At 43.1% G+C, this 26,837-nt stretch overlaps 1 protein-coding gene across 2 annotated transcripts in view; it reads right to left on the bottom strand.

The window, feature by feature from the left end:
- CRYM (crystallin mu) overlaps window positions 1-26,837 on the bottom strand; it is a 192,229-nt gene that overhangs the window by 94,090 nt on the left and 71,302 nt on the right. For both annotated transcript variants that reach the window (XM_073591049.1, XM_073591048.1), the window contains exons 3-5: window positions 18,615-18,677; window positions 14,414-14,515; window positions 6,376-6,559 (exon numbers count right to left, since the gene is read on the bottom strand). In XM_073591049.1, the coding sequence (XP_073447150.1) occupies window positions 6,376-6,559; window positions 14,414-14,515; window positions 18,615-18,677 (349 nt within the window). The remainder of the gene's footprint in view (window positions 1-6,375; window positions 6,560-14,413; window positions 14,516-18,614; window positions 18,678-26,837) is intronic.

The following is a 26,837-nucleotide window of genomic DNA, read 5'->3' as shown; positions in this document are numbered from 1 at the left end:
TCCGGTGCTGTCCACTCCTCTTTCCTGCAGGTGGCCCATAGCACACATTGTGCTTTGGGGGTACTCATGTGGCTCAGCCATGCCCCCCCCACTCCCTCTCCATGAGAATTGACTGACAGCAACAGAAGCCTATGGCTTCCAATGCTCCCTTCGTCTCTTGCAAGAGGAAGCGAAGAAAAAAAAAAAAAAAGCTGAAGCTGTGACAGTGCTGAATTGCCAACAAGACTCAGATAAGTGTCTGGGGTAACAGTTCATGGAGATCCTTTTAAAAGTTAAAACAAATAAATAAATTTGTTAGACTTTAGAATCACTTTAAAACTACAGAGTAGAAAGCCAACAAACTCAAACAGAATAAAAAGAGTGCAAAAATCTGACTTTTATTATAAGGAAGTGCCAACTATAGCAAAACATAAATGGTACCTACGTCCTATCAAATATGTAGAAAGAACAATGGACTGTGGCTAGTATGGACTTTCATGGTACCGTACCAAAGCTTAAACATACACAAGATGAATATAAAAATAAAATTTATTTCAACAATAAATTAAAACATACATATGTATAAAAAAGGCACAACCAGATGTGTCCTAAACATTAAGCTCTATATGTTCACAGATGGGATGACCTTGGAAGATAAATCATTGTCAACCACCGCTTCTTCAGGAGCTTTTTATATAATATAGAGCAAACAACACCTTATAAATTCTATAAATAGAGAAAAGAAAGGAGAGAGTTAGCGGATTACAACATTTATAGAAATTATGTATATTATGAGATGAATGAGTGTAGTGGTATCCCCTGCATGCTGTCTTACCCAGGGATCAAATGTGTACAGGTCAGTCCCGGCGAATGTGGGGACCACACCAGGGGGGCACACAGTCTACCGTCCAATAAGATAATAACAGTCACATACTAGAGTGATATATGGACTTATAATGATTTATATTAAAAAAAAAAAAAAAAAGACAAAACAAGTAATGTTTGCATCATTGTCTGTTGTAACACACCGTAGCAGCAGACACAGAACATCTAGATCAGATCCTCCCAGGTTTGGAGGTGAATGAAGGCAGGGATATACAGTAAGCCTGATCCCAGAATTCAGACCACAGATAACACGTGTACAGTAGACCTGCACGATTAATCGCGGAGAATCGTTATCGCGATTCTCCACCCGCCGCGATCGCAACTCCGGAGTTGTGCGATTCTCACCATCAAGCAACTTAAATGTTGTGAGCTGAAAAGCGTGCTCCGCCGCGCACTGATCGATGTTGTCCCCGGGATGTTTCCCTGTTTTGGAGCGGAGTGGAGCAGAGGGGAAGCCGTCGGAGCCAGTGTGCTGAAGTCACTCAGCAAAGAAGAATGTGATTGGTTGGTCGGGTAAGTAATGTTTATTCTTCACACTGAGATCTCGGGAACAAGCGTGACTGCCGGCTGCAGCACTGAGAAAACATGAGCTGCTTCACTTCTTTATTTTTTTTTAGAATCATCAAATGCTTAATCTTTCAATGAAGACAAGTCTCAATTAAACAATCTCTTTATTAATCAATCTCTCTGAATTAATCTCTCTCTCAATCACTCTCAATCAATCACTCTCAAATTGAGAGTGATTGATTGAGAGAGTGTGTTTGAGAGAGAGAGATTGATTAATTGAGACATTGATTAATTGAGAAAGATTGAATCAATCGCTCTCAATGAAGTAATCGCTCTCAATGAATCAATCTCAATCAATCGCTCTTTCTCAATCAATCTCTCTTTCTCCTAAAAAAAAAATTAAGTTGCAAGAATCGTGAGAGAATCGTGATCTTTTTATTCTAAGCAAGAAAAATTTAAACATCGCGATTCTCATTTTGGCCAGAATAGTGCAGCTCTAGTGTACAGTATCTCACAAAAAGTGAGTACACTCCTCACATTTTCGTAAATATTTTATTATATCTTTTCCTGTGACCAAACTGAAGAAATTACACTTTGCTACAATGTAAAGTAGTGAGTGTACACCTTGTATAACAGAGTAAATTTGTTGTCCCCTCAAAATAACTCAAAACAGTCATTAATGTCTAAACTGCTGGCAACAACAGTGAGTACACCCCTAAGTGAAAATGTACAAACTGGTTCCAATTAGCCATTTTCCCTCCATGATGTCATGTGACTTGTTAGTGTTACAGGGTCCCAGGTGTGCTAAATTTGGTGTTAGCGCTTTCACGCTCTCATGCTGGTCACTGGAAGTTCAACATGGCACCTCATGGCAAAGAACTCTGAGGATCTGAAAAAAAGAATTGTTGCTCTACATAAAGATGGCCTAGGCTATAAGAAGATTGCCAGGACCCTGAAACTGAGCTGCATCACGGTGGCCAAGACCATACAGCCGTATAACAGGACAGGTTCCACTCAGAACAGGCCTCGTCATGGTCAACCAAAGGAGGTGAGTGCATGTGCTCAGCATCATATCCAGAAGTTGTCTTTGGGAAATAGATGTATGAGTGCTGCCAGCATTGCTGCAGAGGTTGAAGGGGTGGGGGGGTGGGGGTCAGACTGTCAGTGATCAGACCATATGCCGCACACTGCATCAAATTGGTCTACATGGCCGTTGTCCCAGAAGGAAGCATCTTCTGAAGACTATGCACAAGAAAGCCTGCAAACAATTTGCTGAAGACAAGCAGACAAAGGACATGGATTACTGGAACCATGTCCTGTGGTCTAATGAGACCAAGTTAAATGTATTCTGTTCAGATGGTGTCAAGGGTGTATGGCGGCAACCAGTGTATCTTGCCTACAGTCAAGCATGGTGGTGGGAGTGTCATGGTCTGAGGTTCCATGAGTGCTGCAGGCACTGGGGAGCTACAGTTCATTGAGGGAACCATGAATGCCAACATGTACTGTGACATACTGAAGCAGAACATGATCCCCTCCCTTTGGAGACTGGGCCGCACGGCAGTATTCCAACATGATAACTACCCCAAACACACCTCCAAGATGACTACTGCCTTGCTAAAGAAGTTGAGGGTAAAGTTGATGGACTGGCCAAGCATGTCTCCAGACCTAAACCCTATTGAGCATCGGTGGGGCATCCTCAAATGGAAGGTGGAGGAGCGCAAGGTTTCTAACATCCACCAGGTCCATGATGTGGTCACGGAGGAGTGGAAGATGACTCCAGTGGCAACCTGTGAAGCTCTGGTGAACTCCATGCCCAAGAGGGTTAAAGTGGTGCTGGAAAATAATGGTGGCCACACAAAATCTTGACACTTTGGGCCCAATTTGGACATTTTCACTTAGGGGTGTACTCACTTTTGTTGCCAGCGGTTTAGACATTAATGGCTGTGTGTTATTTTGAAGGGACAGCAAATTTACACTGTTATACAAGCTGTACACTCACTACTTTACATTGCAGCAAAGTGTCATTTCTTCAGTGTTGTGACATGAAAAGATAGAATAAAATATTTACAAAAATGTGTGAGAGACACGCTCTCATCCCTCTTCAGCTTATCTTATTAAGGGTCTAGTTTATACATACCCATGTTATCTGTGGTCTGAATTCTGGGATCAGGCTAACTGTACAGTTTTATTACAGTTTATTATTTACTATGTTATAACAGTGCCTTGTTGCTGTAAGAGCATATCTCTGCCTTCATTCAGCTCCTAACCTGGGAGGATCTGATCTAGATATTCTGCGTCTGCTGCTACGGTGTGTTACAACAGACAATGACCCAAACATTACTTGTTTTGTCTTTTTTTTTTTTAAATGCTTTCTTTAAAAGTCCATATATCAATCTAGTATATGACTGTTATGGTCTTATTAGACAGTGGACTGTGTGCCCCCTGGTGTGTGGTCCCCACATTCGCCGGTACTGACCTGTACTTTTTGGGCCCACACATTTGATCCCATCCCGTTGGGGGATACCACTACACTCGTTCATCTCATGTCCATAGTTTATATAAATGTTGTAATCAACTCTCTCCCTTCTTTCTATTCTCTTTATTCTGTTTATCTTCCAAGGTCATCCCATCTGTGAACATATAGATCTTAATGTTTAGGACACATCTGGTTGTGCCTTTTTTTTTTTTTTTTTATACATAAACTTAGACTTACAACAATAAAAGTACACCTGCCACATCAGATGTTGATTTTTCCATATTCCTCCTGCAGCCACTGAATGCCCGCTTTTCCTCCTGCAGACTTTCAGAGGCTTCAGGAGGAATATGAAAAGATCAGTTTTTCTATATGCAGCTGCCCCCACTGCTCCTCCTATCCAACTTCTTTTGCTGCATGCCCCCCCCCCCATGTTTACCTGGTGCCTCCCAGTTCTCCCCCCATGCTCTTCACCCCACTGTACTGTCCAGTCTTCCCTTAACCAAAGCCCCCCCCCCCCCCCAAAAGTGCTCTCTGGCTTCCCCCGTACTCCCTGACCCTTCACAGTTCTCCCTGCCTCCCAGTGCTCTCCGCCCCCCCCCCAGTGCTCTCCATCCCACTGCGCTGTCCAGTCCCCCCCCCCCCCAGTGCTCTGTGGCCCCTCCCAGTTTTCCCTGCCCCCCAGTGCTCTCCACCCACATGCTCCCCCCCCCCCCCCCAGTGCTCCCTGGCTCTCCCCCTACTGTTCTGTAAAGTCTCCCTCCTAGTGCTCTCAAGCCCCCCCCCCCTGCTCTCCAGCTCCCCGGCCCCTCCCAGTGCTCTCCACCCCCTGTGCTCTCCGGCTGCCCCCCATACTCCCTGAGGGATGGTGTCAGTAGGACAGTGGAAAGTGTCAGTAGTTCTTTATTTTTTTACAATTCCAAATTTTTTTTAATATTTTTTTACAAAATGCTTTTTTGAGGACCAGTGCATGGTGTCAGTAGAGCAATGTACAGTGTCATAATTTTTTTTTTATTTTTTACAATTTTATTTTTAAATGTTTTACATTTTTGTGCTATTTTTATTTCACAATGATGGGGGTTGGGGTTTTATTTTTTAAATATATTTTTTCACAGTGCTTTTAGGGAAAGGGTTGGGGGTATGGGGCAGTGGACGGTGTCAGTGGGGCAGAGGATGATGTCAGTGGGACAGATGACGGGGTTAGTGGGGCAGAGGACGGTGTCAGTAGTTTTTTTTTTTTTTTTTTAATGTATTTTTTTTTTTTAACATTTTAATTTGTTCTTAATTTTTTTTCACAATCCTTTTTGGGGACTGGGACTTGGGGCTCTGGACTATGCCAGTCCTTTTCTCACCACTGAAGATGAATGGAGAGGAGACAGTGGCTCCTCTCCATTCATAAAAACTGAAGCAGAGTAACACACAGTTTACTCTGGTCAGTTATCACAGGACATAGAGAGCAATCGTTAACAAACACTCTATGTCCCAGTCAGAAAAGGAAGGGACCTTCCTCTGCTCTCCATCCCGACAGATTTCCATCGGAGACACAGCGGGTGGAGGAGGACACGGAGGGGGCCGGAGATGAAGAGGGGGTTGTGTTGGAGGGGAACACGGGTGCTGGAGGAAGACACGGGGGACTGTCGGGGATAATCGGTGTCACTGGGGACAGCTGTGAGCACCGATCTCCCTGCATGGCTTTTCATCAGCTGCTTCTACTTCTCTCCAGTGGCTATCAGCTGAAAAGCCATGCAGGGGGATCGGTGCTCACAGCTGTCCCTGCCACACCGACCATCCGACAGTCACTGGACATTTGTGTATTTCTGCTTTTGCCCAGAACATGCTCTGCCTCTCTTGTGCACGCTCTGACCAAGGGGAATGTAGAGGTGGGCGGGGAGTCTGCTGATGTCACAACAGACCCGCCCACTGAATCCAGAGTTTTTCGGGGCTCCAAAATAGAGAAGGGGGAGACATTTGACAGATAAGGATACATGCAAGAGGCATGTATATCCTTATAGTTCAGCACTATGGCAGTAGTTTATAATTGATGAGTGGGTTCACATCGACTTTAATACTGTCTTTCATTATTAACAGAGAACTGTTAAAGTTTTTATATTCAGGTAATAGGTCATTATGGCCAATCGAGTTTAAAATCTAAAAACAAAAAAAGCTGTAAAGTTACACTTCTGTTTGTCAAAAAGCAATATTTTTTTGTTTATGATACTGGAGATTTTAGTAGACTAAAATACGACTAAAACTAAAATGGCATTTTAGTCAAATGCCTAAGACGAAATCGAAATGTGACGTCAAAACGAACACCGACTGCCACCAACACTAGTTCTGGGGATTACTGCAGCCACTGACACCAATACTTTGCACGCCTAGACTTTTATTTATTTTTTCCTACAATAAAAAAAAAAAAAAACACACCCCCCTAAACATCCCTGGAACAGTTACACCTGCATTTTATAAAACCTGTCAACTAAAAAAAAAAAAGCATGTTATCAGATTCTTAGTAAAAGAACTAGAACATGTACCATTGATATGTGCACCCGGCTTGACCCAGTCACCGTACAGCACAGGCTCTGTAGACATCATAGCTGTGACGATTACATCAGCACCCGTCACCGCTTCCTGTGGGGTTGAACACACGCGTACGTTTCCTTCTACAGCATTTGCAAATTTTTCTGCATTTTCTTTTGTGCGACTCCAAATCCTGACCTTCAGGGTGAGAGGAAAGACAGCAAGATGTATTTTTAGAGTCTGCCTTATGCTTGGAAAAAAGTGATTTACTAGGTCACTAGGGTAGCAATGATAATGCTACAGAATACAGCATAGAAAAATAAATCTTCCCAGATGTCATGTTCTTCTGTCTAGGAAAGATTACAGCTTATGCTTAGGAAATAGATGAAAATTACCCATGAAAGATCTCCAGCATTTCAAAATTGCCGTTTTTAAAAATCAATTCCTAAAATTGCTGGGAAGACAGTGGAACAAATGCATCTAAAACAGCACAAAGTTTTTTTTTTATAAAAGTTTTACAGTTTTTTTATAATTGTGCCACTTAATGACTTTAGCAGATAACCTGGACTAATCAGCAGAAAATAAGTATAGTATGTCTTTATATTTAAAGTGGTTTTAAAGGCCGAAGGTTTTTTACCTTAATGCATTCTCTACATTAAAAGTGTTACTAAACCCAGTAGTATAAAAATAGTTAACACCCCCCCCCCCCCCCCGCAGTGCCCACAGATTATAAATCTTTTTATAATAAATACTGACACTACATACCTTTTTGGCTGATCTGTATACCACGCTCATGTGATAAACTGCAGAGTTTGCTTGAGTGCTGATTGTTCCGATAGGAGAAGATTTCCACTACAGCCTGTGTCCTCATGCCGTTATGGGAGTCGGATCATCCATCAATCCAGATGAGACAGCTCACCCACTGTGTTCTTTTTTAGTTTCTGGGCATGGAGGAGGAGGGAGGGACTGGGCTGTCATTTAGGATCTGTATACATGCCCACATATGTGAGGTCAATATCATGTGACCTGAAAAGCTCAGCTCAACAAGGAAATATTCTCTCCAGTAATAGAGACCAAACTGAGCATGTGCAGGGGGACCACTGACTGTGTATTATCTGGCCTTGCCAAGAGAGACCCTGCAGGAGGGGGAAGGATCTGTGCATACAGGATCAAAAAGCCTTTTTACACAATGCAGAGGATTAACCCCTTAAGTCCCACAGTGAGTACAACAAGCATGCGATTCTGCATATACAGATTTTACTGTTGTGGGTTTAGTAACACTTTAACTACTAAGCCACCGCCCACCATCATATGACGGCGGGACGAGGCTTCTCTTGTTCTGGGCGGACGTCATATGACGTGATCGCCCTCCCGAGCCACTAAGGGGCGCGCGCGCGTGCCCGCTGCGTCGCTCGGGACCCAGTGCGCGTGCCCGGCGGCCGCGATGTCCGCCGGGCACCCGTGATTGCCGGGTAACAGAGCAGGACCGTGGATCTGTGTATGTAAACACAGATCCACGTCCTGTCAGACAGGAGAGGAAACCGATGGCGTGTCCCTTGTACATAGGGACACCGATCGGTCACCTCCCCCAGTCAGTCCCCTCCCCCCCCAGTTAGAATCACCTCCCTAGGTCATACATTAACCCCTCGATCGCCCCCTAGTGGTTAACCCCTTCCCTGCCAGTCACATTTACACAGTAGTCAATGCAATTTTATAGCATGGATCGCTATATAAATGTGAATGGTCCCAAAAATGTGTCAAAAGTGTCCGATATGTCCGCCGCAATAATGTGAGATATCCTAGGATAGACTTCTGCGCTACTAATATAAAACCGTGTAAAATTATGTGTGTAATGCTGCAAAATCAAAAAATAGTGAACACCACTCACTACCTATGAACTGAAAATTGCACAATAAAGATCAATTGTGTATGTGATTCCGCGCAAAACCTCTAACTGTACTTACTAATAGTAAACAATGAGAGAATAAATAAACTTGATAATTGAATTCCGTAAATAAAATCCACAATTAATAAAAATAACTATATATATAATTGTCCATAAGTGATTAAAACGTGACTTCAGTGCTGATCAATCAAGTGAAGTAAATAAATAAATAAATATATAAGTAAAAAGTGACTTTCAAAGTACAAGTGTGTTGATAGGAGATCTGGTGACTTTCGTGGTGTTGGATACCCACTAGGGGCTCCCAGAACTCTCACCTTGATGACACAATAAAAGTGCCTTTGTGGATCCGTTAGGAACTGTACTCGTTCTGGTCCAATCTGTGCTGACGTTCTGATGCGTCTATGGAGAGGAGGCACTCCCTCCGGTGCCCTGAGGAAGTCATGTGATATGACGTAACGCGTAGGACGTAACCGGATACACAATAGCGCGGACCGGAAGTGACGTAGCGGGGATTGAAACCACGCTGTTTTTTACTGCTGTTCAACGCTACTTCGTTTACTTTAATGTAAGCAAATATAATTTTAATAAAAGTCTTTGGCTATACGATATTACCCTATTGGAGTCCCCTCCTTTTGATTATCCCCTATGTGGAGTCCGTGCACCAGAGGGAGAGCCTCCTCTCCACAGACGCATCAGAACGTCAGCACAGATTGGACCAGAACGAGTACAGTTCCTAACGGATTCACAAAGGCACTTTTATTGTGTCACCAAGGTGAGAGTTCTGGGAGCCCCTAGTGGGTATCCAACACCACGAAAGTCACCAGATCTCCTATCAACATACTTGCACTTTGAAAGTCACTTTTTACTTATATATTTATTTATTTATTTACTTCACTTGATTGATCAGCACTGAAGTCACGTTTTAATCACTTATGGACAATTATATATATAGTTATTTTTATTAATTGTGGATTTTATTTACGGAATTCAATCATCAAGTTTATTTATTCTCTCATTGTTTACTATTAGTAAGCACAGTTAGAGGTTTTGCGCGGAATCACATACACAATTGATCTTTATTGTGCAATTTTCATGTCCGCCGCAATATCGCAGTCACAATAAAAATCGCAGATCGCCACCATTACTAGTAAAAAATAAATAAATAAAAATGCTATAAATCTATTCCCTATTTTGTAGACGCTATAACTTTTGCGCAAACCAATCAATATACGCTTATCACGATTTTTTTTTTTTTACCAAACATATGTAGAAGAATATGTATCGGCCTAAACTGAGGAAAAAATTTGTTAAAAAAAAAAATGGATATTTATTATAGCATATTCTTTTGTTTATAGCGCAATAAATAAAAACCGCAGAGGTGATCAAATACCACCAAAAGAAAGCTCTATTTGTGGGGAAAAAAATGATAAAAATTTCATTAGGGTGCAGTGTAACATGACCGCGCAAATGGTCATTCAAAGTGCGACAGCGCTGAAAACTGAAAAATGGCTTGGGCAGGAAGGGGGTGAAAGTGCCCAGTATTGAGGTGGTTAAAGGTAAAAAACCTGAGAGCAATGTTCCCCCCCCCCCATACTTCCCTGAGTCCACTCTCGATGCAGCTCTGCATGAGAGAGCGGGGGACAGGACTGTACAGGGACCCTGATAGACAGGGTCTATAGAGTCACAGCCTGTCAGGATCAAGCACACATAAATGCCCCCATAACAAGCGGCTTGCTATGGTGGGCATTCGGTGTCAGAAACATGAGCCTGGAGCGAACTCAAGAAGAGGAGGATCAGGGCTGCTCTGTGCAAAATCATTGGACAGAGCAGGTATGTATGACATTTTTGTTATTTAACCTATAAGCTGCTAGGCCCTGTGCTTTTAAACTCAGGTTGCCCAACCAGTTTTTCAATTTTTCCATTGCTTTTTTTTTCCCTTACAGCTTTAAAAGTATGTAAAAGACCCCCCCAAACCATACATTTTCTGAAAGCACATGACCAGTAGAATTAAAAGGAAGATGCTACTGCACACTTAAACACAACATAACTTACAAAATTCCAGCTAAATTTCTACTAGGGCCTCATTCACATGGATGTCAAGTTGGGAGGGGTGGCTGTCACAATTGACACAGATGATATTGCCTGCATAGGGATGCACAGGACACCTGTGCAGCATAATATATGGCCTTGCTGTAGTATGCTCCACGTGAACAAGGCGTTAAGCCTGGTTTACACTTGCTGCTGAGAAGCAGCAAAAATGCACGGTTGAGCTTCATTTCTGCAGCCCTCCTACTGCACATACCTTAACCACTACCCGCCCGCCATATAGCAGAATGACGGCCAGAAAGTGGTTGTATTATCCTGACTGGGCGTCATATGACGTCCAGCAGGATAAATAGCGGGGGCGCGTAGCGTGGCGATCAGTGGTGTGCCGGTCTGACAAACCCCATCTCCTATCCCGGTTAAGTGCCTGTGACGTAGGCTCTTTACCATGTGATCAGCTGTGTCCAATCACAGCTGATCACATGGTAACCAGGAAGTGCCTTTTATCGGCTTTTCCTCTATTAATTCTGACAAGGCGCAAGTAGAGGAGAGCCTCCTAATCAGTGCCACCCCCATCAGTGCCACCTACAAGTGCCTATCAGTGCTGCATATAAGTGCCGCAACATCACCACCTCATCAGTGCCACCTATGAGTGCCACCTCATCAGTGCCCATCAGTGCCACCTCATCAGTGCCCAGTGCCACCTACAAGTGCCTCCTATCAGTGCCACCCCATCAGTGCCCAATGCCACCTTTGAGTGCCCATTGCTGCATATCAGTGCTACCTTTCAGTGCCGCCTAGCCTATCGGTGCCCAGGGCTGCATATCAGTGCTGCCTACCAGTACCACCTATGAGTGCCCAGTGCCACCTCATCAGTGACTCATCAGTGCCCCCCCATCAGTGAAGGAGAAAAAAAAAGCGTATTTACAAAGTTTTATAAACAGATTTTTTTTTCCCCCTCTTCAAAATTAGAGGTTATTTGTAGTGCAAAAAATAAAAAAAAAACCCAGTGGTGATCAACTACCACCAAAAGAAATCTCTATTTTTGAGGAAAAAATGATAAAAATTTTGTTTGGGTATAGTGTTGCATGACCGAGCAATTGTCATTCAAAATGCGACATCGCTGAAACCTGAAAAAAAACTGAAAAACCCGAAAAAGCCTGAAAAAAAAAAGGAAGGGGGTGAAAGTGCCCTGTATTGCTTCAATAGGCAGCAGACGGCTGTACAGTCAGGTCCATAAATATTTGGCGCCCGTGGCAAACATGACCCATAAAGACGGGTCATGTTTGCCACGGGCGCCAAGCATCGTGGCTGCAGCATGTAAATACAGTCAGGTCCATAAATGTTGGGACATCGACACAATTCTAATCTTTTTGGCTCTATACACTACCACAACGGATTTGAAATGAAACGAACAAGATGTGCTTTAACTGCAGACTTTCAGCTTTAATTTGAGGGTCTTTACATCCAAATCAGGTGAACAGTGTAGGAATTACAACAGTTTGTATATGTGCCTCCCACTTTTTAAGGTACCAAAAGTAATGGGACAATTGGCTGCTCAGCTGTTCCATGGCCAGGTGTGTGTTATTCCCTCATTATCCCATTTACAAGGAGCAGATAAAAGGTCCAGAGTTTTTCAAGTGTGCTATTTGCATTTGGAATCTGTTGTTTTCAACTCTCAATATGAGATCCAAAGAGCTGTCACTATCAGTGAAGCAAGCCACTGAATGTTCACCTGATTTGGATGTAAATACCCTCAAATTAAAGCTGAAAGTCTGCAGTTAAAGCACATCTTGTTTGTTTCATTTCAAATCCATTGTGGTGGTGTATAGAGCCAAAAAGATTAGAATTGTGTCGATGTGCCAACATTTATGGACCTGACTGTATTTACATGCTGCAGCCACGATGCTTGGCGCCCGTGGCAAACATGACCCGTCTTGTAGTGATGCCGCCTTCTGAATACTACACATTCAAGTTGATAGGGAGGCGCCACAAACACCCGGAAACTGTGTGCAATGCACACGGTTGCAGCGCATTTGTCAACAAAAATGGAGTTAAAACAGGAGGTGAGAACGCACTGCATCATTTCTTCACTGTCTGTTAGTAGCCCCTGAAGTGTGATCCTAATGCGCATCGGGTTTCAGAGGCAAGGGAGATTTAGTTGCATGTCTAAATCCCTATTTTTTAAAATATTTTTTACAATTCTATTGTTAATGTTTTTCTGCAGTTTTTTGTTTGGGGGGGGGGGTGGTGTTGGAGAGACATCAGGGGTCCAAACAGATCTCTAGTGTCTTTTTTCAGAGAGAGAAATGGACTGATAGTCTGAACTGCACTGTAGACAAATAACTAGGAGTCTGTATAGACTCCTGTTCACAAACTGAAGCATAGTAAACACTGTACTGATCTGACTGTATCCATTCAGGAAAGCAATGGGGGGCTGGTACCAGCCCCACTCCCTCCTCTCCAATCCAACACCAATCTCTGAATCTCTGCTGTAGCTGGTTGGAGTGGGTGGAGGGAAAGCTGGCCAGCAGCACTACATGGGGGGGGGTTCATTTCCTGCAATTTGCAGTTCAGTGTAGATATATGCACTTCAGCTGTGCGCACAATTTTCAGTCTATTCGCCCTTGATTTTTTTCCCATCTTGATATGCCCCTCTGAGTACTAAGAGATCTGCAAAGTCTAAAAAGATATTGCTTGATAAAAGGGTCTCAGAGTGTGATCTGTTTATAGGGCACATCCAAGGGACATGTCCAAAAGCTTTGCCAGTGCTCAATTACCTGATAGTAGTACCTGTACGCCAAGGTATGGAATTTAAGGGCAAGTCAAAATGTATTTTTTTGCATACAAATCCTGATTGGAAGCAACACAGCACTTCTACCAAGGCTTTTCCAGCATTACAGGAGTGTATCAGGAGTACGACAGACATATCCTACCAACTGATGATGTCATCAAGATGCAGGGTGTAAAACCAGGTGCCTTGACTGACACTGTACCCAAATTAATTTGATATCATTTGAGACAGAGAAAGAGCCCCCCCCCTCCCCCCGAGAGCCCACAATTGTTGGTGGCAAGTGCCAGTTTAACCCCACCCACACACCAGAGAGCCCACAATTGTTGGTGGTAAGCACCAGTTTAACCCCCCCCCCCCCAAGAGACCCCACAATTGTTGGTGGTCAGCACCAGTTTAACCCCCCCCCCCAAGAGACCCCACAATTGTTGGTGGTCAGTTTCAGTTTAAACCCCCCAGAGAGCCCACAATGGTTGGTGGTTAGTGCCTGTTTAACCCCCCCCCCCCCCCAAGAGAACCCACAATTGTTGGTAGTCTGTACCAGTTTAAACCCCCCAACCCTTTAAAACAAGCACTCCCCTAATCATTATAAGCAAGTGGCACTTTGCTGGTCAGTAGAGCTTTAGGACCCCCCTCCCACTAGCAGTCCTGGATGCAATCTGTCTGTGTCCAGAGCCACTCATCTGTCCCTAATCGCATGCAACACATCAGATGTCTGTATACACGCAGTGGCGCCTAGCATTGATTTATACAAGCATCCAGGCCTTGCCTGATCCGAACGCCTGTGATGCCGATTCTTGGCAGTTTATGGTCTTAATCGACCGTGTGAACAAGGCCTAAATCAGATTGATCAATATAGGCAGCACCTCCTTTTTGCTCCAGTTTTAGGATAACAAAACATACTCGTTTCAAACCCCGGTGGAGGAAAACTCTATAAATTTGTGTTGATTTGTGCACTTTTGCATTCTCCAATGCCAGTTTATAAATAAATAATACATTATTCTAAATTCAAAGAGTTAGAATGCCTTTGAACTTTTAGCCTTTAATAAATGACACCAACACAATGAAATGCACTCCTCCCCTCTCCCGCAGACTTCCAATGTCTCTATTCAAAGCAATATTGATATTTTATGATGAAAATTACTCACTATGGCTCTTAGAGGGATTTTTCACATTTTGTTCCACTGAATCCCTGCCTGCCAGAGAAATGAAAGCTTTAATTGTATTTCCTTCAGCGCAGAGCTTAATGTAAGCAATTCTTAGCCCAGCTGATCATCAATTTCTCTAAATAATAATGATGGTTCTTATTTACCTCTTTGAAAGAAAACTGCTGTGTAAAGACTTGGTAATGACTCCGTGCTTGAGCTCCAGAGCCCAGAATGCAGAGTACTTCAGCAGGCGAAGGCTTCAGCAGCTGAAATACAAACATAAAGCAAGAGCAGCCATTAATTCCACTTTTTTAAAATATGCAAACCAGCTACAAAGCTTTTACAGCAAACAAGTAAAAAGACATTAGGTGACAGTTTACGGATTTGGCTGTTTTTGGCTGGATGGAGTCACAAAGTACTTAAGAAAAAAAAAAAAAGAAAGAAAAGGCGATTTTACAATGCTGTTTGGATACCGATTCTAAATGGGAGAAACTGGCTCATTATAATCAGCTGGTGCACTCTTAAATGTTCTAATGAGAAAAGCTGCAGCACATCCCTTTATAAGTATTTAATCGTTGGAGTGGATCTCAATAAAAACTGAAATTCCTATTGCAGTGAGTGCCTTAAATTTTGGCCTGTAGACTTCTAGGAAAAATGGTGAGCCAATCACACAGCAGGAAATGACACTTCTGAAGGCGTTATGTACGCCTCCAGGTTGCCATATTGCATTGAATTTTACAAAAAATTACAGTGGCTGCAGACTGAAAAGCAAAAGGCAATTTTTAATAACATTACAACATGGCTTGTGTAGCTATATGTCTTTTTGTTATATTTTTCCACGAAAGTGGAGTTACCCTTTAAACTAAGCATACACTGCCCGAATTTTTGGACGATTCCTGTAGGCTCAGCTGAAATTCGAGCAGTGGGTGGCCCCGCTGGCACCACCCTATTCAACAGAGTTGATTGTTCAATCAGCTCGAAGGCGCTTGTTGGTAGGTTGTCAGCAGAACAGTGCCTGCATCCGATCAGATGCAAACATGGTTTAGGTCAGGGGTGCCCTCTGATGTGGCCCGCCACCTCCTCTTCTGGGATGGCGGGTCTGCAAGCCCAGATTGCAGGTTCCCGACACGCCATACCCGAGAATCAGTGTGAAGAACGGAGCCTGCTCTAGAGGAAGCAGAGCCGTTGCAGCGCCGGCTCCTGTCACAGGCGTAGCGATACCAAATGCACTCCACCCATGACAGGAGCATGCCGCATGCTTCCACTAGTGCCAGCTCCATACTTCACACTGATGCTCGGGGATGGTGGGTCAAGAACCTGCCAGCAATACCTGCCAACAGTACCCGCCAACAGTACGCACCAGCAGCAGCCAACAGCCATACCTGCCTGGGGAACAGCAGCAGCCAGCAATACCTGCAAGAATCCCGAGGGAGAGGTGAAGATTGAGGTCAGTTGAGGTGAAGGAAAATCCCAGTGCATCAGCGTGAAAGCAGCCTTAGGCCCCTTTCACATGTTCAGTCCAAACGGGTCCGTCTGTCCGTTTTTCAAGCTGACCCAGTCAGACCCTCCATTCACCTCTATAGAGTGTCAGATGTAAACAGACTTGTGTCAGTTTACACCCACCTATTTCCAATCTGATTCACTTAAAAAAACAGAAGGGAAACGGTCTCCTTCTGTCTGGGCAGATCAGAGACCCCATAGAGTAGAGCCGGTTGTGTCCGTAAAAAGAATATAGCAGCGCAAAAATAGCCCAAGTAATTTCCATAGATAGGAATATTGTAACATGTACCCATCTATGGAAATTACTTATTTTTGTTGCATTAAACGTATTTTTAGTTTTTGCCAATCCTTTGCATGGTAGATTCGGCTTCATGCTGGCCTCCCATGGATTATGCCTGATGTTCCGGTTTGACTCACATCGAGGCTTGGCTTGTTTTGGCTCTATATAATACGCGACACGTCAGCGCGTTGCCCGTTCCCCAGACAACGTCATTGTTTTGATGAAACGTACGTCGGGAGGAGTTGAAGTGCTGACGTCACCGCGTACCAGTGTCCCAGTGAACGGGCGTCCTTGCACAGCCGGCTGGCTATTTGCTGTTATTTATCCTCAACACTGTAACTGTAATTTTAATCCTCTATTAAACATGTTCAGAAGGAATTATGCTATGGTGAGCCTTTCTTTTTTTGGGTTTCGTATCACCACCTATTGGAGCTTCCTGGATTAGAAGAGCCCATTGAGTTGCCAGCAAACATCCGTTAGAGCATGGATCCCTCTGAGGTATCTGGCCTGTTTCTAGGATATGAGCCCGGATTGGCGATACCTGGTTTACTTTTGGATAAAGGCCCTGACCGGGTTATAGGTCACAAGCTTGGTTAGCTTGCTATTTGGTAAGCTTGCATTTCACACGGTGGTCACAATTTTGTTGCGGTGGTGGATTTTTTACAAAATCAATATCAATCAATTAATTTTTTGAACACTTGGTTTATGAACTTGGACTGTTGTCACGGTGGGAGAATTCATCCTATACCTTCTGATCCAAGATTCCTTATCTACACGATTTGTTATATATATAAAAATATAAATATATATATATTTTTTATACTTTTTCACTATAACCTCAGTATTTGGTCTGATCAATTGTTTTTGGTGATTTTTTATTGTTTATTTTTTAGTTATATGTCAAATATTTAGCACAAGTGTTATTCATTCACTCTTTAGCGCTGCTATATTCTTTTTATTTACTATTTGTGTGTATCTCACTTCTAGCAGCTGCTTTTTTTATTTTTATTTTTCGTCATAGCGCGGTATTTCACTTTTTTACGGGTTGTGTCCATGTCCGCTCTGCATATGCAGAGCGGACACGGACTGGTCATCCGCCCGCTCCACTCACTGTAGCCCGTGACTGGTTACCAAGTCGCTAAAGTGGCCCTCGCTCTTCAAAAGGTTGGGCACCCCTGGTTTAGGTTGACAGTTGGCTTTGCTGCCTGTCAGATTACAATAGCCCTGCAGGAAGGGGGGGGGGGGTGGCTATTCATGCAGTTAAGGCAACCAAACTGATAAAAGGCATGGCGGAGGTCAGCTGTGAGGAAAGATTAGAGCTTAATTTTTACCTTCACCTCTTGCTTTTATGAAAATTCCAAGATTTTGGATTTCCCCCCTACCTTCCATCTAGGTGATACTGGTCTCCAGGACAAATAGAGAATCACCCCAGTGGGCTTAACCCTTTCCCACTCAATCAAAAATGAGAAAAAAAACATTATATATATATATATATATATATATATATATATATATATATATATATATATATATATATATATATATATATATATATATATATATATATATATATATATATATATATATAGAGCCTGCAAGTAGATGGCTCCTCTATTAGGGCCCAAGGAGGAAGAAGTCCCAGATAACAGCTGATCTTCAGGTAGAATTTTATTGGCATTGAAAGGGTGAGGCCGAGAAGCTAGGGCTTATTGTTATAAAACTGTAGTTATTCAAAATAAATCCAGCAGCCTTCTCTAATACGGTCATTGGACATTTAAAAAGTAAAACGTAATAATAATATTTTTTAAAAAACCAAATTAGAAAAAAAACAAATCCTAACAGAATTATCTTCATCTTGAATAAAAACAAATCATTTACCCCCTCAAAGACACTACACTTAAAAGATTAGCTTTTATGTCACATCCTCATTCTATCGAATTGTGAATTGGTAGAGTGATGAAGTGAAATAAAGCATTTCTGGGGTGATTACTGAGGACACGTACATAGTAGTGCAGTCATTAGGCCTGTATTTTTCATCTTTCTGGAAAACTGACCACAAGGTCAGTTTCTCATTCAGAGGTTTACAGCACAGGCTCTGATATCTTCATGATAGGACCTACTATACATACAAATGGCTCATACATTATTTTAAACCTCTGATCTTTATAACCTCCGATTCATAATTAGGGGTCAGAACTAGATTCTCCAGGGGTCATGGGCTGGACAATATTCACACAAAATGAAATTATAAAAAATTAAATTTTTAACGAATGCATCTTAGTCCTTTCAGACAAGTTTTCTGATCAGATCCGCCTGAAAAAACTGAACTGAAGCTCAATAGTCTATGGGCAGGCAGATATAAACAGAGCAAGTTTATATTTGGCTACCTTCTAGTCTGCGGGTTGGCATGCTTTTGAATTCTTTGGATATAAACAGATGCACGTCCGTTTACATCCATCCATCGACCAGGTAAGAAAAGATTGTTTATTTTTTGAGGCTTGTGCATCACAAAGTAACTGGATTCGGGACTTGTTTGGACTTTAGATGTATGTAAATGGGCAGAACAGTTACATAAACTTCTTTACCTTTGATGCAATTGCAGACACCGCAGCTGTTCTTTTATCCGTGATTACTTTTCCATCGATTACCTAGTCAATAAAACAACAAATAAAAAAAAAAGAATGGTTTGTAAATTGCTTTAAGCTAGATGAGATGCTGGTAAAAAAAGTAAAGTTATATTTATTGAAAATAAAGGACGCTTTAAAAAACCCATTCAGCCGATTCACTAATTTGGATGCAGTGTTGGGGGGGGGGGGGTAAACAAGAGCAAATGGTTTCCTAAAGGATATCTAAAAAGGGTTTTTTGTTTTGTTTTTTTTTTTTAAATAAAAAAAAAAAAAAACAGAAAAATCTGGTCATACTTACCTCTGTGCAGTTGGTTTTGCACAGAATAGCCCCGATGATCCTCTTCTGGGGTCCCTCAGCAGCACTCCTGGCTTCTCCTGTTCTCAAGTGCCCCATTGGAGAGCCGCTATCCCTTGGGGCACTCGTGTGGGCACGCTCCCGTGTCCTGCTGCTGTGTCCATTGACGCAAACAGCAGGACTCAGCCCCGCCCCCCGCCAATGGCTGCGCTGCTATTAAAGGGGTTGTAAAGGTAAAAATGTTTTCACCTTAATGCATTCTATGCATTAAGGTGAAAAAACTTTTGACAGTACCGCCGCCCCCAGGCCCCCCGTTTTACTTACCTGACGCCTCGAATCTTCGCTGCTCGTCCTCGTCATCTTCATTGCAGCTCAGCCTGGTCGCTGATTGGCTGCAGTGGATGGATTGAAAGCAGCGCAGCCATTGGCTCGCGCTGCTGTCAATCACATCCGATGACGCGGCGCGCCGGGGGGCGGGGCCGAGTGATACAGCGAGCGGCTATAGCCGCCGGCTGTATCACGGGAGCGCGCCCGCAAGCACTCACCACCATGCGAGGGAGCTCGCATTAAGGTGGTAAATGCTTGCGGGGAGGAGCTGAAACAGCCGCCGAGGGACCCCAGAAGACCAGGTTCGGGGCCACTCTGTGCAGAACGAGCTGCACAGTGAAGGTAAGTATAACATGTTTGTTATTTTAAAAAAAAAAAAAAAAATTACCTTTACAACCCCTTTAATCTATCCAATCAGGACCCAAGACATGGGCTGGAGCCAGTGTGCTCATCCCCGTTGCTGGAAAGACCGGGTTCAGGTAAGTAAAAGGGGAACTCTGGGGGGCTGCTGCATCACAGGAGGTTTTTCACCTTAACCACTTGCCGACCGCCTCACGCATATATACGTGAGCAGAGCGGCACGGGCAGGCAAAATCACGTACCTGGTACGTGATTGCCTTCCCGCGGGCGGGGGGTCCGATCGGATCCCCCCCCGGTGCCATCGGCGGTCGGCGTTTGGCTGGGAGAGTTGAGAGACGAGGGGGAGACCATCCGATCGTGGCCCCCCCCTCGCGATCGCTCCCAGCCAATGAGAAACATCCCCTGCCTCTGTATAGTACACAGAGGCAGAGGATGTGATGTCATCTCTCCTCGGCTGGCCAGTTTCCGTTCCAGCACCGAGGAGAGAAGACATGTAAGTGCACCAACACTCACACAACACAGTAGAACATGCCAGGCACACTAAACACCCCCGATCCCCCCCCGATCGCCCCCCGATCCCCCCCAATCACCCCCCCCCCCCTGTCACAAACTGACACCAAGCAGGTTTTTTTGTTTTGTTTTGTTTTTTTCCTGATTACTGCATAGTGTCAGTTTGTGACAGTTAGCAGTGGTAGGACAGTTAGTATTAGCCCCCTGTAGGTCTAGGGTACCCCCCTAACCCCCCCTAATAAAGTTTTAACCCCTTGATCACCCCCTGTCACCAGTGTCGCTAAGCGATCATTTTTCTGATCGCTGTATTAGTGTCGCTGGTGACGCTAGTTAGGAACGTAAATATTTAGGTTCGCTGTCAGCGTTTTATAGCGACAGGGACCCCCATATACTACCGAATAAATGTTTTAACCCCTTGATTGCCCCCTAGTTAACCCTTTCACCACTGATCACCGTATAACTGTTACGGGTGACGCTGGTTAGTTCGTTTATTTTTTTTAGTGTCAGGGCACCCGCCGTTTATTACCGAATAAAGGTTTAGCCCCCTGATCGCCCGGCGGTGATATGCGTCGCCCCAGGCAGCGTCAGATTAGCGCCAGTACCGCGAACACCCACGCACGCACCGTACACGCACCGTACACCTCCCTTAGTGGTATAGTATCTGAACACATCAATATCTGATCCGATCAGATCTATACTAGCGTCCCCAGCAGTTTAGGGTTCCCAAAAACGCAGTGTTAGCGGGATCAGCCCAGATACCTGCTAGCACCTGCGTTTTGCCCCTCCGCCCAGCCCACCCAAGTGCAGTATCGATCGATCACTGTCACTTACAAAACACTAAACGCATAACTGCAGCGTTCGCAGAGTCAGGCCTGATCCCTGCGATCGCTAACAGTTTTTTTGGTAGCATTTTGGTGAACTGGCAAGCACCAGCCCCAAGCAGCGTCAGATTAGCGCCAGTACCACTAACACCCACGCACGCACCGTACACCTCCCTTAGTGGTATAGTATCTGATCGGATCAATATCTGATCCGATCAGATCTATACTAGCGTCCCCAGCAGTTTAGGGTTCCCAAAAACGCAGTGTTAGTGGGATCAGCCCAGATACCTGCTAGCACCTGCGTTTTGCCCCTCCGCCCGGCCCAGCCCAGCCCACCCAAGTGCAGTATCGATCGATCACTGTCACTTTTTTTTGTAGCGTTTTGGTGAACTGGCAAGCGCCAGCGGCCTAGTACACCCCGGTCGTAGTCATACCAGCACTGCAGTAACACTTGGTGACGTGGCGAGTCCCATAAGTGCAGTTCAAGCTGGTGAGGTGGCAAGCACAAGTAGTGTCCCGCTGCCACCAAAAAGACAAACACAGGCCCGTCATGCCCATAATGCCCTTCCTGCTGCATTCGCCAATCCTAATTGGGAACCCACCACTTCTGCAGCGCCCGTACTTCCCCCATTCACATCCCCAACCAAATGCAGTCGGCTGCATGAGAGGCATTTATATGTCCTCCCGAGTACCCCTACCCAACGAACCCCCCCAAAAAAGATGTGTCTGCAGCAAGCGCGTATATAGACGTGACACCCGCTATTATTGTCCCTCCTGTCCTGATAATCCTGGTCTTTGCATTGGTGAATGTTTTGAACGCTACCATTCACTAGTTGAGTATTAGCGTAGGGTACAGCATTGCACAGACTAGGCACACTTTCACAGGGTCTCCCAAGATGCCATCGCATTTTGAGAGACCCGAACCTGGAACCGGTTACAGTTATAAAAGTTACAGTTACAAAAAAAAAGTGTAAAAAAAAAAAAAAAACACAAACAAAAATAAAAAAAAAAATAGTTGTCGTTTTATTGTTCTCTCTCTCTCTATTCTCTCTCTGGTGTTCTGCTCTTTTTTACTGTATTCTATTCTGCAATGTTTTATTGTTATTATGTTTTATCATGTTTGCTTTTCAGGTATGCAATTTTTTATACTTTACCGTTTACTGTGCTTTATTGTTAACCATTTTTTTGTCTTCAGGTACGCCATTCACGACTTTGAGTGGTTATACCAGAATGATGCCTGCAGGTTTAGGTATCATCTTGGTATCATTCTTTTCAGCCAGCGGTCGGCTTTCATGTAAAAGCAATCCTAGTGGCTAATTAGCCTCTAGACTGCTTTTACAAGCAGTGGGAGGGAATGCCCCCCCCCCCCCCCACCGTCTTCCGTGTTTTTCTCTGGCTCTCCTGTCTCAACAGGGAACCTGCGAATGCAGCCGGTGATTCAGCCAGCTGACCATAGAGCTGATCAGAGACCAGAGTGGCTCCAAACATCTCTATGGCCTAAGAAACCGGAAGCTACGAGCATTTTAGGACTTAGATTTCGCCGGATGTAAACAGCGCCATTGGGAAATTGGGAAAGCATTTTATCACACCGATCTTGGTGTGGTCAGATGCTTTGAGGGCAGAGGAGAAATCTAGGGTCTAATAGACCCCAATTTTTTCAAAAAAGAGTACCTGTCACTACCTATTGCTATCATAGGGGATATTTACATTCCCTGAGATAACAATAAAAATGATTTAAAAAAAAATATGAAAGGAACAGTTTAAAAATAAGACAAAAAAGCAAAAAAATAATAAAGAAAAAAAAAAAAAAAAAAAAAAAAAAAGCACCCCTGTCCCCCCTGCTCTCGCGCTAAGGCGAACGCAAGCGTCGGTCTGGCGTCAAATGTAAACAGCAATTGCACCATGCATGTGAGGTATCACCGCGAAGGTCAGATCGAGGGCAGTAATTTTAGCAGTAGACCTCCTCTGTAAATCTAAAGTGGTAACCTGTAAAGGCTTTTAAAGGCTTTTAAAAATGTATTAATTTTGTTGCCACTGCACGTTTGTGCGCAATTGTAAAGCATGTCATGTTTGGTATCCATGTACTCGGCCTAAGATCATCTTTTTTATTTCATCAAACATTTGGGCAATATAGTGTGTTTTAGTGCATTAAAATTTAAAAAAGTGTGTTTTTTCCACAAAAAATGCGTTTGAAAAATCGCTGCGCAATTACTGTGTGAAAAAAAAAAATGAAACACCCACCATTTTAATCTGTAGGGCATTTGCTTTAAAATAATATATAATGTTTGGGGGTTCAAAGTAATTTTCTTGCAAAAAAAAAATAATTTTTTCATGTAATCAAAAAGTGTCAGAAAGGGCTTTGTCTTCAAGTGGTTAGAAGAGTGGGTGATGTGTGACGTAAGCTTCTAAATGTTGTGCATAAAATGCCAGGACAGTTCAAACCCCCCCAAATGACCCCATTTTGGAAAGTAGACACCCCAAGCTATTTGCTGAGAGGCATGTCGAGTCCATGGAATATTTTATATTGTGACACAAGTTGCGGGAAAGAGACAAATTTTTTTTTTTTTTTTTGCACAAAGTTGTCACTAAATGTTATATTGCTCAAACACGCCATGGGGATTTGTGAAATTACACCCCAAAATAAATTCTGTTGCTTCTCCTGAGTACGGGGATACCACATGTGTGGGACTTTTTGGGAGCCTAGCCGCGTACGGGACCCCGAAAACCAAGAACCGCCTTCAGGCTTTCTAAGGCCGTAAATTTTTGATTTCACTCTTCACTGCCTATCACAGTTTCGGAGGCCATGGAAAGCCCAGGTGGCACAAAACCCCCCCAAATGACCCCATTTTGGAAAGTAGACACCCCAAGCTATTTGCTGAGAGGTATAGTGAGTATTTTGCAGACCTCACTTTTTGTCACAAGGTTTTGAAAATTGAAAAAAGAAAAAAAAAAAATTTTTTTTCTGGTCTTTCTTCATTTTCAAAAACAAATGAGAGCTGCAAAATACTCACCATGCCTCTCAGCAAATAGCTTGGGGTGTCTACTTTCCAAAATGGGGTCATTTGGGGGGGGGTTGTGCCATCTTGGCATTTTATGGCCTTCAAAACTGTGATAGGTAGTGAGGAGTGAAATCAAAAATGTATGCCCTTAGAAATCCTGAAGGTGGTGCTGGGTTTTCGGGGCCCCGTACGTGGCTAGGCTCCCAAAAAGTGCCACACATGTGGTATCCCCGTACTCAGGAGAAGCAGCTGAATGTATTTTGGGGTGCAATTCCACATATGCCCATGGCCTATGTGAGCAATATATCATTTAGTGACAACTTTTTGTAAATTTTTTTTTTTTTTTTTTTTTTGTCATTATTCAATCACTTGGGACAAAAAAAATAAATATTCAATGGGCTCAACATGCCTCTCAGCAATTTCCTTGGGGTGTCTACTTTCCAAAATGGGGTCATTTGGGGGGGGTTTGTACTGCCCTGCCATTTTAGCACCTCAAGAAATGACATAGGCAGTCATAAACTAAAAGCTGTGTAAATTCCAGAAAATGTACCCTAGTTTGTAGACGCTATAACTTTTGCGCAAACCAATAAATATACGCTTATTGGCATTTTTTTTACCAAAGACATGTGGCCGAATACATTTTGGCCTAAATGTATGACTAAAATTTAGTTTATTGGATTTTTTTTATAACAAAAAGTAGAAAATATCATTTTTTTTCAAAATTTTCAGTCTTTTTCCGTTTATAGCGCAAAAAATAAAAACGGCAGAGGTGATCAAATACCATCAAAAGAAAGCTCTATTTGTGGGAAGAAAAGGACGCAAATTTCGTTTGGGTAGAGCATTGCATGACCGCGCAATTAGCAGTTAAAGCGACGCAGTGCCGAATTGTAAAAAGTGCTCTGGTCAGGAAGGGGGTAAATCCTTCCGGGGCTGAAGTGGTTAATGCATAGAATGCATTAAGGCGAAAAACTGAGGGTTTACAGCCCCTTTAAGGAGTGAGTATTTTCAGTGAGCACACATGGTGTAATTAATGCAGTATCAAAAGTAAAACATTTTTGTGACTTTTACATATTATAAACCATGCTCTTCCACACTTGTAGTAATGGGAACGACTACTATTTATTTAAAAAATTGACTCACTGTTTTTCAGCTGTCTCCCACCGCGCATGTGCAAGACAAGCTGCACTTGTATACTGGTCCCATAGCCACATGTGATGTGTCCCAGGGGGTCTTGGCTGGGGAGGCACCAAACTTCCACTATTCTAGCCTAGGAAATAGGTATCCATTCCCAGAAAATGGAAAGAAAGAAAGAGTCAGTGTAGAGACTCGGACCTCTCTCTCTCTATACTGCTTCATCCCAGGGTTGAAACAGCAAAGGGCAAAACCTCTGCTCTACTTGCTCTTAAAAAAAAAAAAAAAAAGGGCAATAACAATTTCAGAATTTGATGTTACGTTTTAAAAAAAGGTGCTCTCAGGCTGGCCATACATTATACAATTGTCTTTTACAATTTTCATTTAGGATTTATCAAAAACCATATAATAGGTCAAACCTCAACCCTTTTAATTTGCATGCAATCAGGCAGGCCCTTGCACTACACAGTTGAAGGTAAATCTAAAGGACATTGAACAAGAAAGTTGTATAATGTATGGCCAGCTTCAAAGTGAAGGTAAACCCTCAATTGATGGCTACTTTCTCTTAGAGCATCCGATCGAGCCACCCTAACACGTAGGGACTAGGAGTTGTCTTGCTACACTGTTTGCATCAATAGAAACACACAGTCCTAGGATGCCAATGTAATTTCCTTGTTCCTCCTTCCATCTCCCCCTTCCCTTTTTATGCCAAGAGACTGACTTGAATCTGCACTGCCCACTGTTAACTCTTTCTGGAAGTTCAGGGAAGCAGCACTGAGCAGTCAGCAACACTAAAAGCTGTAAACTGCAATTGCTAGGGTAACAATTTTAACAAAATAGTTCAATAGGGAATGCTTTATTTATTGTGCTCATTGTGTTGAACTAAAAAATGTTGAGGGTTTACTACTATTTTAACGTGTTCAGGCATAACCCAAATGTTATCTCATTATAAAGCTAAAGCAGCTTTACAAACTTAAATACAGTAGTATAAAAGTCTAGCACTCAAACGCTGGATCATTAAATACCAAAAACAGCACTGGAGTGAAAAAAAAAAAGACAAAAAATGTGTCACAGCATGTGGCCAGAAACACAAGTCTCTATGTAGAAGGAGATAATGGAGAGTTCAAAGGCTTTCACAGGTGTAGAATCACTGATGTCCAAGCGTGCACCTTTCACCAGAAATATAAACGTATTCCACCACGTGATGCACACTCCCCCAGGGGGTCAAACTCACCAGAAGCCACTAATAAAAAAGCATTGAGTAAAGGTAATCATCATCCACTTCAATATAAAGTCCTCATCATCAGCAGGATCCACTGGCAAAGGGGGCTCTTTTTTCACTCCAGCGCTGTTTTTGGTATTTAATGATACAGCGTTTGACTGCTAGACTTTTATACTACTATATTTATGTAATTTTCTTTTTTAAACAGCTGCTCATTACTTTTTAATATTTTGAGTATTCTATTTTAAAGTGTTATATTTATTTTAATTTATTTTCTTCAGTTTTAAGCACTGCACATAGAACAGTGGGATTGATCTGGCGCTGAGCGGGTGTGTTTTGCAGGCCATATTATACACCCTTTCTTCTACATTTAGCTTTACAAACTTGTCATAAAATATGTCATGAATCGAGCAAGAAGTGTGGCCTGATGCTGACCAAATCAGTCCGGCACCAAAAATTGTCAACTTGCATTCCTCACATTTCGTCGTCGAGTGATAAAAAAGTTGTTCTACTCAA

This window comes from Aquarana catesbeiana, linkage group LG06 (assembly GCF_042186555.1).
Source record: "Aquarana catesbeiana isolate 2022-GZ linkage group LG06, ASM4218655v1, whole genome shotgun sequence".
Lineage (NCBI taxonomy): Eukaryota > Metazoa > Chordata > Amphibia > Anura > Ranidae > Aquarana > Aquarana catesbeiana.
The sequence above is the reverse complement of the archived record's forward strand: the minus strand, read 5'-3'. Positions and strand labels throughout refer to the sequence as shown.